The sequence below is a fragment of the Terrapene carolina genome, unplaced genomic scaffold (assembly GCF_002925995.2).
Source record: "Terrapene carolina triunguis isolate 2854851 unplaced genomic scaffold, T_m_triunguis-2.0 Scaffold69, whole genome shotgun sequence".
Taxonomy (NCBI): Eukaryota; Metazoa; Chordata; order Testudines; family Emydidae; genus Terrapene; species Terrapene triunguis.
The window spans coordinates 37,521,383-37,542,124 of record NW_020664420.1 but is presented as its reverse complement, the minus strand read 5'-3'; the positions used below and the strand labels follow the sequence as shown (position 1 = coordinate 37,542,124).

Sequence of the window (20,742 nt, the reverse complement as noted above, 5' to 3'; positions counted from 1 at the left end):
GAGAAGTATATCTGTCACAGGGTGGCCCTAGCCCTTTAAGAGGGAGCAGGGCCAATGGATTTGAGACTCGTCAGTAAGGTTACAATGTCACGGAGGTCATGAAATCCATGACTTCCAGCGACCTCCGTGACACTGGGAACCCCTGCAGCTGACCAAACGCCCTGTAGTGTGAAAAACTGCTATCCGAGTGAATTTGCTACTTAGGGTGTACTGAGCATGCTCAGTAACATCTGCTGAAGCCAGCAGAGGGAGACCCCTGCAGAAGCTCAGCCTCCGCTGGCTGTGGGGTACCCCCCCTGCAACTGCCTGGCCACCATCGAGGGGGACCCTTGAGCTCTCCAGCCGCTGCCACTGGCAGCTCCCCCTCCCACCCCACCCCCAGCAGCTGCTCAGCCTCTGTGAGCAGCCGGTACCCTCGCCCCCCAGCAGCCTCTGGTGGTGGCAGAGGGACCCTGGAGCTGCTCAGTGGCTGCTGGAAGGGCCCTTCCCAGAGCTCCCCAGTGCCAGCAGCGCGAGGACCCCCGCAACTAACCACCTGCCACTGGGGACCCCTGAGCTGCCCAGCCCCCTCCGCAATGGCAGCAGAAGGACCCCTGCAACTGCCCCCTCCCTCCGCAGCTCCCAGTCACCTCCAACAGCGGCAGAGGGACCCCAGAGCTACTCAGCAGCTGCTGGAAGGGACCCCATCCTCTGTTCTCCAACCACCGGCAGAGGTGGCAGGGGAACTCTCTCCAGCTCCAGAGCAAAGGGGATCCTGCAGCTCCCAGCTGCTGCAGGCTTTGGGAGGGGGCAGAGTGCTGGACCCTCTTCCCTCCCCATTTTGTCAGAGATTTTTTTAGTAAAAAGGTCAGGGTCAGGTCACAGCTTCCATGATTTTTTATTTATTGCCCGTGACCCGTCCATGACTTTTACTAAAAAATATCTATGACAAAATCATAGCCTTACTCATCAGCTCACTTCAATTGGTCTTAAAGAAGGTACCTGGGAAAGCTGAAGCCAAAAGACCAAAGAGAGCTGAGGGATGTTCCCCTGTGAAGATGATCACCCAGCAGAAACGTGGGGGTTCCTGCTGGGAAGAGAAGGGTTACCCGCCAAGTGGAAGGACTGGGGTGGCTGTCCTGTCAGAAGAGGACAAGGAACTTAGGTGTGGCAGATTACACCTGAGAGTGATATGTTTTATGTCAACAGACTACAAGATGTGGGATTTTAAGGACTGTACACACTGAGCTGATAAACTATGTTTGAGAACTTTTGTTATGGACAATTTTACATTATGTTTTGGTAATAAACTAGTCCCAAAGAGGGTGCCAAGGCTGAATCCCCACTCTGGAACTTCGAGTGCAGAAGGTGGGGGCCCACAAGGATTTTAAAAATTAATACTTGCCACTCAAGGCTTGTATTACACTCCCAAGGTTACAGCTTTTCTCTGATCTTGGCTTGGTAAATGCTGCCACCACCCAAATACAAAAAAAAATAACCTTGAACCCAGGAAAGAGCACTTGGGAATTCCTCCCTGTGGGGTACCCTCAAAGCCCTTTCACCCCCCTCTGGGGAAGAGCTGAGAAAGAAAACAAAGAAAGTTAGCTGTTGCCACCAGTTAAACAAACAATATATGCACAAGCCTCTTCGGACACCAAAAATCCAATCCTGTTCTTTAAAAAGGTAAATTTTATTAAAAACAAAAAGGAAGAAAATACATCTGGAACTTAGGCTTTTGCTAGATTTTAAAAGAGCAATTCCAAAAATTAAGCACCCAAAATAGCTTTCTTGGGGGTTCAGCTTAAAGGTTACAAGCAAACAAAAGCATCTGGGGTTAGCACAGAGGAGATCCACAAGCCAAAATAAAGAAATAAACCTGATCGCGTCTAGCTAAACATTTCCTGTCCCAATAATTCCTTCTAGGTATGGAAGATAATTTTTCATACCTGGTTCAAACCTTACACAGCATTCCTGCTTATAGCATTGCTGCTCCATGTTCTCTCCGGGCTGCAGGGACAAAGGGAAAATTTATTTCCCAATTTTAAAAAGTTCTACCTTCCCATTGGCTCTTTTGGTCAGTTGCCCTCTTCTTTTTCTTTTCCTGGGGGACTTTTAACCCTTTACAGGTAAAGCAAGCAGAGAACAGCTACCAAGAGGGATTTTACAGCTAACTGGCTGGTTGGGTGTCCATAAAAGAGCCCCCCCACCCCACCCCATTTATCACAGAGGGTTATTACTGAAGCAAGAGATCTTGATGTGCAGTTACTGAAAACTCTCAAGGGGAAAATGGAGGCAGGTGTGTCTGTCATGCCATGGCCTGTCACAGGAGGGCACCCCAGAAAGTCATTGCCTTGTGACAATATCCAACAACTTATGCTCCTTCTCCTGAAGGACTTCTGGCAGTATATCAAGAATTTCCACAATTCTCCTTAATAGGTCTTTGAGCTTGTCATGTGAGGCCAAGATAGGTGGATTAACTGCCCAGAAGAGCATAGTCACATGGGTGCTCCTGGTGTAGGAAGTGATGATCATCCTCCCCACACCGTTGATTTCTTCACCCTCCAGTAGTTGAAGGTGAGTATATTGAGAGCTGGAAACAGTTGATTTGCTTCAGCCAGTACCATGAAACGCTTTGGTCCCAGGATGTCCAATGCCACAATGGTACTCATAACTGTGAAGGTTGTGATCGGTACTAGGGGCGACGTGGTAAATGCTGAAAATGTCAGTGCTGAAGTCTGTACCGACAAGGACACTCCCAAGGTGGTGGTACCAGGGCAGTGCAGTCCTTGTGTTCTAAAGGAACCATTGTTGCCAATTTACCCTTCAGTAGTGGCATACCACGATGCTAGTCCAAGCTGTGATCCTTGGAGGATGAGGCCTGAGGAGAGAAGTCTCTTACTCATCCTCGGTAAGCACGAACTTCACCTGGATCCTCCACTAGAGCCATGCTCTTTTCTTTCTCTCTCAAAAGTTATTGAGGCAGTAGAGGAATAGGTCTGTAGGAGGAGGCAGCTTGGGAGCAAGGATTCAAGCTATAGCTCACTGGGGTGGAGAATGTCCTGCTGCATGTTTCTCTGAAATAGCACAAGTGGAAGGCAGCAAGGATTTTTTGAGCAGAAACAGTTTGTCTCACCTCCCTGCTCTTAAAGTTCTTTTAAAAAATAAATGAGATTCAGACCAATGTTCTGTTATCTCGCCATTTGTAGAGCGGCATGTAAGACAGAGGGAACACAATGTTTAAGGGCATGACAGAGCTGCAGGACAGACAGTTCTTGAAGCTGGTGACTGTTTCTGCCATGATAAGGGCTGTAACCCCCTGTAATTGGGGGGAGAAAGTGAGAGGACTAGGGGAAGAAAAGCTAATTATAAAGGTTGGCAACAGGCAAAGGAAAAACTAATTCTAGCTACAATAATACTGAAGGAGAACTAAGCTAAAACTTTGTCAAAATGTAAGGACATGCACTCTACAGGTGTTCTGTCTCGCAACCATCATCAGTAAAAAGGAAGCAAGTGGCAGTTGGGCCACCTCACCCTTCATAGTCTCATCTACAGTGGGCATGAAATCATGTATGATGCAGGCACTATCCCAATGGACACATTCAAAACGAACACAATCTCACAAACATGGGGCTCATGAACATCTAGATGGAATCTGTGCAGACACATGCGTCTGACGAAGTGGGTATTCACTCACGAAAGCTTATGCTCCAATACTTCTGTTAGTCTTAAAGGTGCCACAGGACTTTCTGTTGCTCTGTGCAGACAGTCACCCAAAAAACAACCTCCATTACTTACTGCAAAACAGAACATATCAGACTATGAAGTTTTCAAAGCTTGTAAAGTCTGACTAGCTACAACCCTGTGTTGTCACTAATGGTCCTGCCGCCTTCCCCACTTCCTTTCCCTCATCCACCTCAGGGTAAACAAGTACAACATTTCTAAAGTGGTCCAGTGGGTGGTGTCAAGCACAAGTAGCAATGCCGTACCTATTTGCTCTGAGGAGGAAGAAGCAGGAGAGGTTGGGAGAACTACAGAGGATACCAGTCTTCCTCATTCCTTTTTATTGGACTGTTTAGCACCGGCAGGTTTTAAATGCACAGCAACAATTAGCATATGTTGATATGGTAGGCAGTCACAACCTGGTACAGGCAACCTCAGTAGCATGCAGCATAGCATTGAAAACTGACATACTGCATATATACTGGCATAGGCCACTGTGCCAGGGAATCAGCAGGTGCTTTCATGACATAGTAGCTATATTAGTGTAATGACACCTCTAATCAGGTCGCTTTCAAGTATTGAACCCAGCATCTCTGAATCTCAAAGCATGAGCCCTCTACTAATGGGAGCTAAAGGACCAAGTTCATCAGCTATGAGGCAATAACAGACTCGAACCTCTTTGGTATAACCATTGGAGGCACCCAAAGAGCCACTACTCAACAGTTTATTACACCGATTGGTTCTATCCCACATACATACAGAGGCAAGATCCTTACATAATGCCATATTACCACAGTAGCTGGGTGGTTGGGAAGCTGCCTCATCCTACTGCCTGCTGACTAGGCAAATACTTTGGTGAGCACTGCCAGGCCTGAGGACTGCTTCAGAACATTCATAGCCCTTGTTTAGTTTAAAATGTTTATACTTTTATTTATGTCTCTCCCTCATTTCAGTGTAGAATCCAGAGATGGAAGTGTTCTGTGACAGAAGGCAATGCAACTCTGGGGAGTGGATGGGTTGTTTTGTTTTTACACTCCCTCTACCCCTAAACCAGTCTTTTTTGCCACTCCTGCCCCTTTCATGTGGTAGCAGATCCTGAGGAGGCTGAGAGTTCTAGGGATTTATTTGGGAGGAAAGGGGCTGAGAAACAGTGTTGTCTGGAGCACCATGGAAAGTTAAATAGCAGTTTTTACTCAATCATTCAAAAGAGAGGGAGAGCTGGCCATAGTGAGCCATTGCTTAGCACTAACATTCTGTCTGGCACTGTATAGTATACTAAAAGATTGTAAACTTTTCAGAGCAGTCTAAATGCATCTGTTTATATGTCTTTAATGTAACTTTAGAAAATGTATTCTCTTGTTTTGTTTTTCATAACTCCAGTATCTGGGAAATTATCCTGAAGCAACAATCTTAGGCCTTTCTACAGTGCTTAGCACTGCAGTATGTAAGTGTTACTGTGATGGGGTGAACTCACCCTGTATTGGACAGGAAAGGGTTAACCCCTCCTTGTGGGCTGAGGAAGCCCTGTCCCCACAGCCCTACTGGGCATGCCCCAAGTGCAATACCAGTATAAGAGTGAGCAACTCGGCTTAGTCTGGGCAGACCACCAGAGAGAAAAGACATCCGTTGCAGCTCCAGCCTCAGAGCGACAGCAGACCCCAAATGCGGAAGCCGGAGGCACCGATACACCGGCAGATTCCCCGGTACGTGTAGACACTCCAGGGACTTCGGAGCCACCGGGAATAGCCCAGGCAGAGGAAACCAGGAACCCCGAAGCTGCCCAGACCATGAACACAGGAGTCATGATAGGAAGTAGCCATAGGGAGGGACTAACCATAGTTCCAACCATAGTCTGCGTGTTGCGGCTGGATCCCCACTCAGTGGTGAGTGCCCGGGTCCCCCTGCCTTGACTGCCACCCGCCTCCAGGTGACGGCCCGCCACCCACTTCCAGGTGGCAACCTGCCACCCTATTGACTCTGGCCATTAGGCCCTATTGCCCTGCGAACCAGGGCCAGTCTATTGACTCTGGCCGCTAGGCCTTACTGCCCTGCAGATCAGGGTAACCCTATCAACTCTAGTCCTTAGGTCTCGCTGCCTTGAGGTAAAGGACAGCTTGAGGGATGGTGTGAACTCACCCCACACTGGATGGGGAACCCCACCCCATCACAGTTACTACCAGATCACTGAAAACTCTGAGCTATACTAATTTAAGTACAACAGTCTGTTGGTCTTAGCTTAACGTTGAATGTTTACTAGTGGTAAAGTGATTCACCACTATTTTTTGTTCCCCAGCAGGAGAAGCAAGCAACTTAACTTTATTAAATTGTATTAACTATGTTTGTACAGCATCCAGCAAAATGGGTCCCAGAATGTGGTTGGAGCCTCTAGATGCTACAGTAAGACACAATTTTTCGTCAGAACTCCCTACAGCCATTTCACACAGCCCTTTTTAAAAATGTACTCCAAAGTTCTGGTAGATCTGAATTTCAAGTGAGGAATTTATCATTTTCTGTGAGACCTCTTTTGGGAATTTAAAATATGCTCAGTTTCTCTTGGCTAAATCAAGATGCTCCATTAATTAATTTGAACACCTTTAGCATAAAAGATAAATGTAACAGTAAGATAATTTTAAAAAATGGAAGGCAGATAAATCTAATGTTTGCCAAGTGGGCGAGGCCCCAATTCCTGAGGGACAGTATTTTATTTTTAAGCTGTTATGGATACACTGACAAATAGGGAGCAGTGATAAGGGGAGATTACTTACTGTAATGGGAGGTTCTTCAAGATGTGTTGTCCCTATGTGTATTCCACACATGGGTATGCATGCACGCCATGTGCTCAAGTCGAATTCTTTAAAACAGTGTCCATTCACCGATACATGCGCAATAGCTCTTCTTGTGCTCCCAACCGAGGGCATAAGGGGCAGGTTGACACTTCTGCAGTTCCCTCTCATCACAAGATAACAGGATCCAAAGCAGAGGGGAAGGAGGGCAGGTAGTGGAATACAGATAGGGACCACACACCTCAAAAACCTACAGTTACAATAAGTAGCCTCCCTTTCTTCTTCAAGTCCTGGTCCCTGTGTGTATTCTACATATGGGTGACTAGCAAGCAGTGCTCAGAGTAGAGAAGGGTGCAAGGATGTTTGTAGCAGAGATGCCTGTACTACTGCTGTTCATATGGCCACATCCACAGCTGTGGCTTGAATGTGTAGTGCAAGGCAAATGTGTGGACAGAGCTTCAAGGTACTGTTCTGCAGATGACTGCAGCAGAAGGTCCAATAAGGAGGCTGTGGAGGCTGCTTGTGCTCACGTGGAATGAGTAGTAATATTTCCCAAAAGGGGGAGGGGGAAGTTTAGCTAGTACCCCTCTAGTATAAATCCCAAAACACACTTAGAAATCCTCTGTGAGGCCTGTCCATGTGACCTTTCTACTATGGTAACAAAGGGTCTCCAAGTTTTTCTAATGGGTTTAGTTCTCTGTAGGAAGAATGCCAGGACTCAGTGTCAATGGAGTGAAGTCTCTTGTCTCAGAAAGAAACGTGGTTTTGGAAGAAATACAGGTAAGTGGATCGATTAGTTAACATGGAACTCAACCAATTATGGGGAGGAATTTGGGGTATAACCTAAGGGAAACATTCTCTTTGTAGAATACTCTGTACAGGTGGTCTGCCATCATGGCTCCGAGCTCACTGACCCGCATAGCCAAAGTGACTGCCACTAAGAATACCACCTTCATAGAGAGGTAGGTCACGGCAATGTTGCCGTAGGTTCGAAGGACAAACCTGTGAATATTGACAGGACACGGTTAAGGTCCCATTGAGGCGTAGGTTTAATAACCAGTGGGAAGGTCCTGATAAGCCTTTCATAAATTGCACGGTAGTCAGGTGTATAAAGACAGAATGTCTCTCCATCAGAGGGAAGAAGGCACTGATAGCTCCTAGGTGTATCCTAACAAGGACTGAAGTCTAAGCAGAGGAGGTAGTCTAGGATGATCAGAATGTCCACAGTATCAGGCATATGGTGGTGGTGATGTATCCAGGCTGAAAAAAACTGCGTTTCAGTCCAGTAGCAGGCTCTAGTAGAATCCGTTCTACTTTGGCTAAGGATTTCCTGGACAGAGATAGAGCATGAGTGTTCTATTTCCAATGCCCACCCAAAATTCAGGCTGTGAGGTAGAGTGAGCCCAGGTTGTGGTGCTTGATTTCCCCCACATGAGCAGATTCGGATAGGTGGGTGCATGAACATCATTAGAAGTTCTGAGAACCAGAACTGTCTGTGCCAGTAGGGTGCCAGGAGGATGATGGTGGCCCTTTTGTGATACATCTTCAGTAGAAATTGTGGCAGCAGGAGGAAGGGAAGAAAGGCATATTTGAGGCCATCTGTCCAGGGGAATAGGAGAACAACACCCTGGGAATCATGGCCTATAGTTCTCCTGGAGTAATACATGCGGAGCTTCCTGTTCATCTGACATGCAAAGAAGTCCCATACGGGAGTACCGCACTGTACAAATATGTTGGTTAGAACTGTGTCGTATATCTCCCATTCATGTCTGTGGAGAAACTTCTGCTTAGCTTGTCTGCCAAGGAGTTGTGAATGCCCAGAAGGTAGGCAGCCTGTATCGTAATGTGGTTTCCAAAACACCAGTTCTAAAAGTCTGACAGGACAGGGGGGTAAAGAAGATGATGAGGGAATTTATCCTACACCAACGATAACCTTAGGCAAACTAAAACTACAAAACTAGATATCAAAACTATTTAGAACGAGTTTACTTTGCAGGTTACACACTGAAGGTGGACGCAATTTCAACTCAGACCACGCAGCAGTAAAAAGGACCTGCACCACCCCTTATACCCTTGGTCAGGAGCATGAGCGGTCAACGGACACTGCTTTGAAGAATTTCCAGGGGGCTCCTGATGCGGAGGGGGTGGTAGAGGGATCCCTGTACAGGGAGCTGCTTCCCTTGTCCGCCCAACTCCTGTGTATCCACCCACCCCCTCCCCCCGAACTTCGTGTAGCCAGGGGAAGTTTCTGGGACTTGATCTGACCCAGGCCCAGCTGCTCCATGCAGGAAAGGAGGAGGGGGAGGAAGAACTCAGTTACAACTGGGTGGGGGAGTGGGGGGAGGATGGAGACTAACGTCCTGTGCAGCTGGGGCATTCCCAGACCTCCCCTCCCCCCCAGCTGCCCAAACAGATGTGTCTGTGCTGCCAAGCAGGGGTGATGAGTATGGGTGCAGCTTCTCTTTGCTTCCGCACAGAAACCATTTTCTTCAAGGAAGCGGAATTTTTACGTTGCACCACAGTGGCGCAGAATTTCCCTAGGATAGCTTTTCAATGTTTATGGTAAAAGACTACTTACCTATACAGTTTTTGGATTGCATGGGCTGCATTTTTTCTAACATAAGGAGATAAATCAGCAGAAGCTTCTTTAATAGCAAGCATCATAATAGGAACAATAATTGGCACACGAATACTAGATAAAACTCTCAAAGCACTTGCACGGATTAACTGATTAGGATCCTAAAAAGAATGGAAACAAAACAATATAAGTAATACTGCAGAAATTTATCATTATTAAAACATGCAGTGAATACTGCAATGATGGAGGACATATTAAGCCACGTGAATGCCATTTTTTTCTTTTACTGTTATTAGTCTGGCTTTAATTTCAAGTTCACATTGCTATCGTGCAAATTTATGTGAAACTTGCCACAAGAAAAAGTTTCAACAATCTGAAGAATACTGCATATATTATGAGGAGCTGCGAGACATAACACCACATTAACAAGTTTTATTTATGCTAATGAAAACAGGAAAAATGAAGGCAAAGGAAGATGAGGGAGAGAGAATTGTTACAAAATATAATACATTTTTCTATTTATAATTGTAAAGTCTTTCACAAATTCAGGCATTTTTAAAGTTGTACAACCCAGATCAATCTTAATATTACGTACAGCTTCCCTATACGTCAAGATTGTCAAATAGAAAAAATAAATTAAACATGAATGCTGCAACAAAAAAGATGCCTTTTCTAACATCTTTGCCTTTTCAGCAATAAATCCTTTTTAATCATTCTATTTAAAAAAAAAAATGAAATGCCCTTCTCCTACAGTCAGCGGGGATGAATCTTGAACAGACTACAGGGGATGTACGTAGTACCCTGGTGCAGAGTGGGAAGAGATGGACGTGAAAGCATATGCATAGCAGGAGGGGTTGCTGCTGTTGCTCCAGACCTTCCCACTGGCTGGCAATAGGGGAACAGGCTAGCCAGATGGCTATTGCCCCCTCTCACATATTTAAATTCACCTTGGAATTTCAAAAGTCTCTTGTTACTGCTCCAGCAAGCATCACCCGTCAAGGCATACCAGGTGCTACTACACACAGGCAGTACCAGAAGAGGATGGGAATGACAGACGCACAGGAAAAGCAAGTAGCAGTGGAACAGGAGAGGCATTTACATACTGGGACCCCATCATTCCCACCTCCCACTTCCCTGGGAGGCTCTCAAGTATCAGGACCCCATCCTCCTTGGGAGCTGCACAGGAGTCAGGATGCTGCAGTGGGGACTACATCCTGTTTCTCCCCACTCCTGCCCATGTGGCCCCCCTGCCAGTGGCAAGCTCTGGGAGCCATGCTGGAGGCACCATGGGGCAGTGGAGGCTGCTGTTGCTCCACCTGAAGCTGCCAGGTACAAATGAACAACTGGGAAGTGTGGGAAACATTGCTCACTCAATTTAACAGGGTATCTGGGGGATCCAATTGGACACTGGGAACAAAGATTCAGGTACAGTCTGATGCAAAAAACTCCATTGCCTCCAGACCTTTCAGGGTTTAAGAGGCCAGTTTAGTGGAATTTGCAGAATTTAGAGTTAAGAAAAGATTCCAGCATGTTCAGCCCATCCTTGAGTACCAAATGATAAGATATGCAGTATATCTCTGGTACACCCTGGATTGGCTTCATCCACAATCCCAGGGCACCTCGCGTACCTGACTTTATGTTGCAGGCTAACTGGACTTGCTGACCCCTGTATGAGGTTCTTATTAAGGAAGCTCTTGGAGGGTTGGTTCAGACACAAACACAACAGATGTAGGGGAGACAGGCACACTATAACTGTACTGGGTTTACTGATCACATATTTCAGAATATGCAGTTCTGGGGGGTGGGCAGGCAGCTTTATGCAAAACAGCATTTGTTGTGCCTTTTCTGGCTTTCAGAATTAGCAAGCTGGTGCCACAGGCAGCAAAGAACTGCTCTAGGTGTGCACTGAATGTACAATTTAAGAAAGGATCAATGTCTTTAAAATGCAGGAATTCAAAAAGTGAATAAGTAGGAAAAGGGATTATGGCTGAATTAAGGGAATTCACAGATTAACAATTATGTCTTGAGAAGGCAGTCAAATGATTTTGGAGCCAGGCCCACTATTCTTACATAGGAATGGCAGCTGCCTCACCCAGTATAAATTCACAGCAGTCATGAGAAAGCTGTCATAGGTCTCAATCCTAAAAATTTTGGTACATGTTCCTTTAGGATTGGGGTAGTGTTGTCCGCAGCTCCAGATTTGACTTTCAGCAGGTCCAGGCAATTGGGCACTGGAAATCAGAACGCTACAGGGCCTATGTTCATCGTAATGTTCGGTTGCTGGGACATGCTGGGGTACCACACTAACCCTGTCTGCCATTAGTGGTTGCAGGAGACAATAGCTGGATCTGTGGGCAAACTATCATGCATTAGACCAACAAGAAGGCTGCCAGATTAGCAGCTGATTTTCCAAGGCTGAAGCCATATGCCTTCAATGGTATGGCAAAAGGGGCATGTTATGGGATCAGATCATGCCCCTTCTGCCCTCACTGATGCCTGAGCTGCAGCCACCAAATGTCATTACTACTCACCTTGGTGTAGCCCATAGAGCTAGCTTAGCATTTTAATTTTACTTAGCAGTAACGTAAGGAATCTAAAGACCTGTATTCTGAGATATTGGTTTAAGCATAAGTGAAGCATAGGTCTATGACCCTTAGCATAGACAAAATGGCCCGACAGTTAACTTAGATTTTGGGGAACTGGTAATAGCTTCCTTGAGAGGGGATTTGGTACATAACCGTAGGAATACTGAATTGATACTAGACTTTCAAGAAAGTCATTGATAGATGTTTAACCAAAAATTTGCTTTTGCAATAGCTGACATATATGATAATGAGCTAAGAGGCATTCATATGTTAACCTATAGGATACAGGCACCAAATATTAGGGTGAGGAAGCTAGATATGGACATGGGAGGCTGGGCATCTGAATTATTATTCATGACAGTCCCCAAGGTCCTCTAATAGGTCAGGCCACCAGGTAGGAGAGGGCAAGCTTTTCATCAGTGACCTTTAAGCTCTTCACTGTCATTATCCTTCACTGACCTTCGGGCTTTGGGGTCTGGACCATCAGACTCATTTGGCATGCAAGAGAAAGGGCTGGTCCTTTGTCTCTTACCACCAGACCCCAAGGAAAGGTGAGAGTATAAGTGTATATGAGCATATGCAAGGAATGACACCGAAAATAACCCTAATATTATATTAGTGCTATTTGTTTGGGTGGTTTGACGTTTGCTTGTCTTTACAGATTAAGTTAACAAAATTGGCTAAGGCTTTGCCCTGCCCTCAGTATAAGTGTCTTTGCTATACACAAAGGGGTTCCCCACGAGACACTGAACTTCTCCAATTTAATTCTGTTGTATCCGATTCTGGTACTAGAACCTCCCCCTCTCCCCCTTATTAAATTAGTATTAATTGGAAGCCAATGCAATTATTAACCATTGAAAAAATCAAGCCATATAAGAGAAAATTACTTCTGGGCTTGTAACAAATTGAATTTAAATAGTCAGATCCAGAGGGATGTGGAGTTGATTAGGCAGTTGTGGCCACACACATTATGGTTTGGTCAGAGATGCTCACAAGGCAAGTTTGGCAGGGAGCCATTGAGCCAGCCCACGTCACCAAGGCCCCCAAAAAATTTGAACATGAGGTGACCAGGGTAATTTTTGGGGTTAGTGGTTCAGTAATCACACAGAGGGACAGCCAATTCACAAGGCCCAACATCTTTTTTTAGGGACAACTGAATCCATCTGTTGGATGCAGGGCCCAACATTTGGCTCTACGACCTTAGGGAATGGATCAGGCAGGAAATAGCTACAGGGCAGCATGGGTGGGGGGGGGGTGCAAATATACTAAATGTGGCATCCCCAGTGGCCACTGTACAGTGTGGGTAAGACTAAACAGTGACCAGCTCCCAGAGGTAAATGAGACCTGGGATTTCGCTGGAAGTCCTTTTGCCTAAAGGAAAAAGAAGAGACCTGAAATCCTTCCTTAGTGGCCTCTACCCCTACATGCCCACACACAGTGGGAGGTGGAGGGATTCATGAGTGAGCTGAGTCCAAGAAGTCAACCCTGAGTAATTTGCTGCATGGTGGGAATTCTGAACACTGCACTGGACCCAGTTAAATGCCAATTAAATACAGGGAACATAATACCCCTCCCAGCATTAAGGTTGCAACCTGCTGTTTAAAATCCATCCTCAATGTTTGTTGATCAGTTGCCTGAGTCCCCTGATCAATGGGATTTGATAAGAATGTACGTGAAGTTTTAGAACTAATTTTTTTGAGGTTGGTTTTGTTTTGCTTGGGGGGGGGGGGGCTGTACTGGGGGAGGGAGGCTAGCTTGATTGTCCAGCAGTAGCATGGACTATTTGCATTTGGGAGCACCAATATTAATTTTTTCCTTCACTCCGGATTTGGGAACATTGGGAAAGCAATGTTTAGCCCTGATGAATGACACTTTGCCTGTAATAAACCTTCTAACAACAATAATATAGACTGGATCCATAAGGAGTCATATGCTGCCCTTCTTGGCCAGATGCACAGGTAAGCAAAATGTCAAATCTGTCAGTGAGTGGACAAAAAAAATCATCAGGCCCCCAAAATAGGCTTCTGTGAAGGAAGAAAAGTAATTCTCTCTAACATGTACGCCACATGCCATGGCCTCTGCACTAAAGTATCTTTTTAAATCTTTGCCACCACATTTCAGAGGTGGTTCTTAGTTTTGGTTATTTGATCCCATTTTCCTATTTCCCCCGCACCCATGATTTTGAATTAGAGTTGAGCAAGTATAACAATACTAGTCCCACTGGCTCTTACTACTAGGACTAATGTGGGTGACAGCCCAGAATTTTCTTTAGGAGATTTACTTTATTTAATCTACTTTAGGGTTTTATGCTGCTACCCCTCAAAGCAATCCAAACGCCTTCCATGTAAAACCAGTGAGCAGAAGTTTACTTAAGGGAGACTCTGGCTCTCATTTTTCAGGGTATCAGGTGTCAGTACAGACCCTGTGACACTGCTGGAAGATAGGAGGAGCAGGCAAGGGTATGTATTTTAGGTATGTAGGTTTGAAAAAAACGTTAACATTTTTAAGTAAAGTATTTTTCTTCATGTTTCTATCCACTTCTTAAAAAAATTTTAAATCTTCTTTTTGCTACTTCCCACCTTGCAATTTAGTTGCTAGTTACTGTATTTAACACCTTTAAAAAAAAAAACGCACATAAAAGTCTGGGGAAGTCGCATGGAATCAATCTAAACTCAGATATTTATGAAGTGCAGCATACGGTGTTTTCTATAACTGGAGAACAATTGAAAATACCTATATTTTTGACGGCACATCAGCTCTTTACATACATGGCAATTAACTATATTTACTCACCTTCAGAGCTCGCTGAAAAGTGCTGATGGACAACAATGCCAGGTCCTGCTGCTCCTCTGCATAGCGCATCAGATAAACATACACTAGTTTTTTTATCTAAAAAAACAGAATATAGCATCAGAGAATTTAAGAATTCTACAAGACCACGTAGAAATCTAAACTACATTTCAGAGCGGTAGCCGTGTTAGTCTGTATCAGCAAAAACGAGGAGTCCTTGTGGCACCTTAGAGACTAACATTTATTTGGGCATAAGCTTTCGCGGACTAAAACTCCCTTCATCAGATGCATGAAGTGAAAAATACAGTAAGCAGAATATATATTATATCACATGAAAAGAAGTGAGTTGCCTTACCAAGTGGGGGGTCAGTGCTAACGAGCCAATTCAATTAAGGTGGAAGTGGCCTATTCTCAACAGTTGACAAGAAAGGGGGAATACCAAGGGAGGAGAAATTACTTTTGTAGTGCTAACAAGGCCAATGCAATCAAGGTGGACGTCGCCCATTTCCAACAGTTGACAAGAAAGTGTGAGTATCGGCAGAGGGAAGGATGGGGGCAGACAGATCCCATTATTGGTAAGGAATGACACAAAATAAAAAGTTTGGGGACCACTGCCTTAGAATTAATAATTTCCTTAGCACTCAATTTAATTCAGACCGACAATTGTCCCACTTTCAGTTTGAAGAAGTTACATTACAACATACCCCAAGGCAAAGCCTCTGTATGTCTTGTAAGCACAAAATACATTTTTTTATGTTTGAGTTATAAAATGACTATAGGGGTTTATAATGGAAACTCTGAAAGACCCTTTACTACAGCTGTGCTATAATTACTGTCACTATCGGAAAAAAGATTTGTGTCAGTACTGGCAAAAAGCATAATATTAAATCACAGAAGGTACAAAACACTAAGTTATTTGTTGTTTTGCTACAGACAAGCAGCAATCAACATTGACCACAAGAGGCCTATGCAATGAATGCCTGCAGGTGTGCAGAGAAAACCTCCTTTCTTTGAAACCACTCTGTGACTAGAAATGGGAGTTCTTAGTGCTTCGTGTCTACACTATTCTTTCATCATTTACCTTCATTCAATGTTACAACACTCCTTTCTGTAAAACTAATAACAGGGCCACATTAGGCTTGAGGAACACAGACAGATCTGTTTAATTAGTTTATCCATACAAGTACAGCAAACTCCATGAGTTATTGACTAAGTCTTTGATTATTTTTGTTCTATACCACCAGTTAGGTCATTTTTTGTATCTTTTGACATCTAATGCCATGACGCATGTAACAGGGCAGCATGTACTTGTAAAAATGAAATTTACAAGACACTTTTGTAACAAAGTGCCCTTCAATTCTCTTAAGAGAAATAAACATGCTCTAATGCTTTTACCTCATATTAGAGTGTGAAGTATGGATCAAAAATTTGGGAGCATGTTTAGACAGGAAAGACATCTATGAAATAAGAAAACATTTTATAAAACCAACTAAAACATTTATGGTTTCATGACCAGTACAGCTACATATATTTTTTTCCCCTGTATAAAATGCTTACAGATTAACAAAATTTGGTTATTGCTTTATGGAATCAAACAAAATCAATATGCTAAAAGTTCCTATTTCAAATAGATACCAACAGAGTCAAAAATAATTTTGAGAATTCAGTTAATATAAAGATAGAAGACAACCAAAAGAGAGGGTTATTCACCTTGTGCAGTAACTGAGGTTCTTTGAGATATGTCCCCCTGTGGCTACTCCACTTTACGTGTTTGAGCGCCCCGTGCTTGTAATTGGAAATTTGTGGTAGCAGTACATTTAGATGCTTCCAATAAGGGAATCTTAAACCAATGTCAGGAGGATAAACTAAATGACATCAGTTATGGGTCAAGAACACTAACTGCAGCTGAGAAAAATTACCTTCACTCAGGAAAACTGGAATTTCTGGTCTTGAAATGGGCTGTAACTAACAAACCATGACTACCTGTACTATGCACAATCCTTCACGGTTTGCAGAGATAGTAACCAGTTAACTTACATATTCACCTTTACCAGGCTGAATATCACAGCACACCGGTAGATTGCAGAATTAGCTGACTAACTTCAAAGTTAGCGATCATCCATGGAAATCTAATGTGGAGGCAGATGCTCTATCCAGAATGCCTCCTGATTTGGGGAAAAAAAATATTTGCCAAAACGTTCAGAAGATGCAAATAAAGATGATGTTTAGGCTGTCCTTGTATATCCAAAGAGACAGCAAGGTATCTTGGTTAGCAGCTGTTACTGCCAATTCTTTGGCAGTAGAAGACTTCGCCATGGGTGTTATATCACCCATAAAGTCTATTCCATGAGAAGACATTTTGGCAACTCAGAAGGAAGATTTAGCAGTTGCTAAAATTCTTCATTATAAGTCCTTGGGACACAAACCGAATAACCAAGAGAACACAAGAAGATGTGGTGAGGTCCCCTCCCTGATGCATGAACGGTATTGGTTGCATTTGGATACAAATGGAATACTTTATTAGAAAACCAAGTTATGAAATCAACTGGTATTACCTGAAAAATACAAATGGCACATTTATCAAGGACTACAGGAAGAGATGGAACTCTTAGCAGCAAAGTGAGTAATCAGTCGTGCAAGAGGTATTGGTTTTATTGGCCAGAGATGAAGGAGGACACTGAACATTACGCAACTAGTGTGCACATGTGTCAAGCAAAACAAATCTCACCAGCCTACCAGAGCTCCATTTAATTGAACATAATGATAACACAGTCAATAGATTTTGTGCACAGAGACAGAAGGAGGATATAAATACATCTTAGTCATAGTGGATCACTTCAATAGGTTTGTCCAACCCTCCGTACCACCAAGTCAGAAAAGACTGTGGCAGACAAGATCTTCAATTACTGTACTTAGTTTTACAATTTGGTTTCCTCAAAAGGATTCATCATGATCAAAGGGCAGAGTTTGAAAATAATCTATTCAGAAGGTTACAGCACTACTATAAAACTGTGCCATCTCACACAATCAGGGCAATTGGCAAGTAAAAAATTCTAAACCAAATTCTGCTGGCTATGCTGACAACCTTGCCAGAAGAACAAAAGTAAACTAAAAGGACTCCCTCAGAAAGATAATTTATGCCTACAACTGTACTTAGATTGAGGCACCAGGGATCTCACCCTTCTATTTATTATATTAAGGATCAGCACATATGCCCGTTGACATTGCATGTGGCCTACCTATAAACTCTGAATCTCCACCTGGGAACCATAAAGATTACATTGAGAATGGAATCAGCAGATGAAAGAAGCTTATGTTCTCAAAAAATAAGCCGCCCATGGAAAGAATCATTATGATCAGAGTGCACAATGCTGCCCTCTTGCCACGTGACAGAGTACCCATCTGGAATCTTTCAGAGAGAAAGGGACTAGGCAAATTAAGATCCTATTGGGAAGACAGAATTCATGTAGTAATTCAAAGGAAAGGAGAATAGTCCTATCTATGAAATAAAAGCAGAAGATGGAAAAGGAGGTGACTGGAGTTCAGTGCAATCTTCTAGTTCCCTGTGACTTCTTACCTTTGGATATACCACTGCCCTCCAAACCACCATAGCAGAATACATGAGAACAAGGCAAACTAGCATAACAGGAAATCAAAATGAGGCCAGGAATTCAGACTCCAGTGATACTGATAGTGAAAACGAACCTCATTACGTGATGGGACATGAAACAGAGACTCTGAATCATTTGATCCACAACTGGGAAATACAGAGGATGTTAACTGGGAACAGCTCAGACTGATGTGACATTCACACCAGCCACTGAAAGACATGACTATCAAACCAAGATCATGGCTCCTGAAACCAGTACTGCACAACAGGAGAGATCACCAGAATAACCCACTGACACGCAAGGTTATCCAGCTAGAGAGAAGAGTCCCACAGACAATGATGTATGAACAGTCAGGGGCACCAGACTTATCAGTGTCTAAATCCAGCTACTGAACTGGTGAATGCACCACAGAGTTATTCATGAGACAAATATAAGCCATACCCAGTACTTACTCTTGTACCTTATCCTGCATTCTATCCAAAACTGATATTAGTGATATTGAATTAAAGTATGGATGTTGATCTACATCAAGTGTTTTATAGTTCTGGATAATTTGTTATGTTCATTTAGTACAGGAGATCTCAAACTGGGGGTTGCGACCCCTCAGTGGGTTGCAAGGTTATTACATGGGGGGGTCACGAGCTGTCAGCCTCCACCCCCAAACCCTGCTTTGCCTCCAGCAGGCGACCGCAGCGGCATTTCGGCGGCGGGACCTTCCACCACCTCCGTGGGGGGCGGCATTTCGGGGCGGGACCTTCCGCCGCCTAGGGCAGAAGAAAAGCTGGCGGCACTCCTGGGGGTCACCAATACAAAAGTTTGAGAACCACTGATTTAGTAGGTATTTTGTCATGCCACATGACAGTTACATTGTTAAACCTTTGGTCATATGGGGAAACATGTATTTCATAACTATGAGCATCTTTGGGAATTTAAATAATCAGAAATGGCTATTTTGTTGGATACTAGAACTACACTTGCCACACAATCGGTGTTAGGCAACAACTTTATGAGTATGTGGAACTCACAGGATATTACTAATAAATCAAATTGATGGACTGAACATTATATATATTGTTAATAGAAATGTCAGAACAACATTACATTTATGAGGGGGAAATATAGAACGCTAAAGGGGAGGGATAGCTCAGTGGTTTGAGCATTGGCCTGCTAAACCCAGGGTTGTGAGTTCAATCCTTGAAGGGGCCATTTAGGGAACTGGGGTAAAAAAATCTGTCTGGGGATTGGTCCTGCCTTGAGCAGGAAGTTGGACTAGATGACCTCCTGAGGTCTCTTCCAACCCTGATATTCTATGAACACATAAGGGAATGGCAGGGGTTAACTGCCCTGTGCCTTTAAGGGTTATAGCACTGCTGAAGAGGAAAAAGGGAACACAGTAGGGAAGAAAAATGTCAGCCCAGGAGCTTAGTGGTGGTTGTGCTCAGTGAGACAGAGTTGTTGTGGGGCTTATGCAGGATGCATTTAACTTTTTTATATAAAGTTTTATAAAATCTTAGTTTTAAAACTATCCCTGGACTGTGTGTGTAATAAGTAGCAGGAGTGTAACAGTTAACAGAACTCAAAATTATCAACTTTATAGCCATTCTTATCAGTAACACTTCCCAATAGACAGCTGGGTCTCAGTTTGAAGCCAGATTTACAATGCATTCTCATCACACTGGTTGAGAAAAATACACATAGAAAGGTTTAACACTAGCCAAATCACTCAACCTGAATATATAGTTGTATAGTTCATCTCTTAGATTTTATGTTTTTGATATATCTAACCACATTGTGCTTTGATGATCTGGAAGACACGGTAAAACACTCTAAATATTTAATTAATTAGATTTTAAAATCTCAACGCAATTCACACTTTTTTTACCCAAAGAGATCCAGGTTAATGCGACTATTCACATATTTAAGATTTTGGCATGCAAGTAAGTATCTTGCCTAAATCGTTCTATAATTAGGTCAGCAAAGCTGATTTATTTGGTAAATAATGTGCTGGCTGCAGGCAAACAAGTAAAAATAGCTCAGCTTTTCACCATAATTCCTGGCTCACACAGACACAACTTTTCTTCACCACCACCAGCTGAGATTGACAGTTTTGAATTTGCCTCTAATCATACATCTGCTCTCAGTTGTTTTGAACTGGCAGCCCTGCCTGTTGCTAGAAGAGAGTTCTCCTTCACGTGCCCTGAGTGACCACAACAGCACAGCTGCAACTGCTATCACAGCCATCAAATACTCTTCATCTGGAGGGGGCAGGGAAAGTAAGAGACATGCCTAGTCAAGATGACAGCGGATGAGGGAGTGTAGTGTTGAAAAGTCACCCCCCTTCATGCCAACTACTGTCATTTCCCTTTATACTTCAACTCCTAGCCACGTGAAAACATCTGCTCCCTAAAGATGTGAAAAATCTAGCCAGCAGTCAAACCTGTAGCATTCATTATTACATTGATGCCTGATAATTAAATTCCCCAATTTTACAGCATTGCTTCCAAATTTGCCCTTCCACTGAACAAAATGGGAGTGGCTGGCGCTCCCCTCTTCACAACCACGCTGTTACTTTCATGAGGAGAGACTACGATTTCAGAGACTGCACAGTGTAGAAGTTTCAAACAAGGTTCAAAGTCCCCTCACTCACGCAATAAACGCTCATTATTGCTCCTCAATTCAAAGCAGCTTAACCAGAA

The 20,742-nt window shown here is 43.8% G+C and overlaps 1 protein-coding gene across 1 annotated transcript in view; it reads right to left on the bottom strand.

Moving 5' to 3' along the window:
- AP3B1 (adaptor related protein complex 3 subunit beta 1) overlaps positions 1–20,742 on the bottom strand; it is a 238,077-nt gene that overhangs the window by 205,230 nt on the left and 12,105 nt on the right. The window contains exons 3-4 of the mRNA XM_024194104.1: positions 14,439–14,534; positions 9,061–9,221 (exon numbers count right to left, since the gene is read on the bottom strand). Of these exons, the coding sequence (XP_024049872.1) occupies positions 9,061–9,221; positions 14,439–14,534 (257 nt within the window). The remainder of the gene's footprint in view (positions 1–9,060; positions 9,222–14,438; positions 14,535–20,742) is intronic.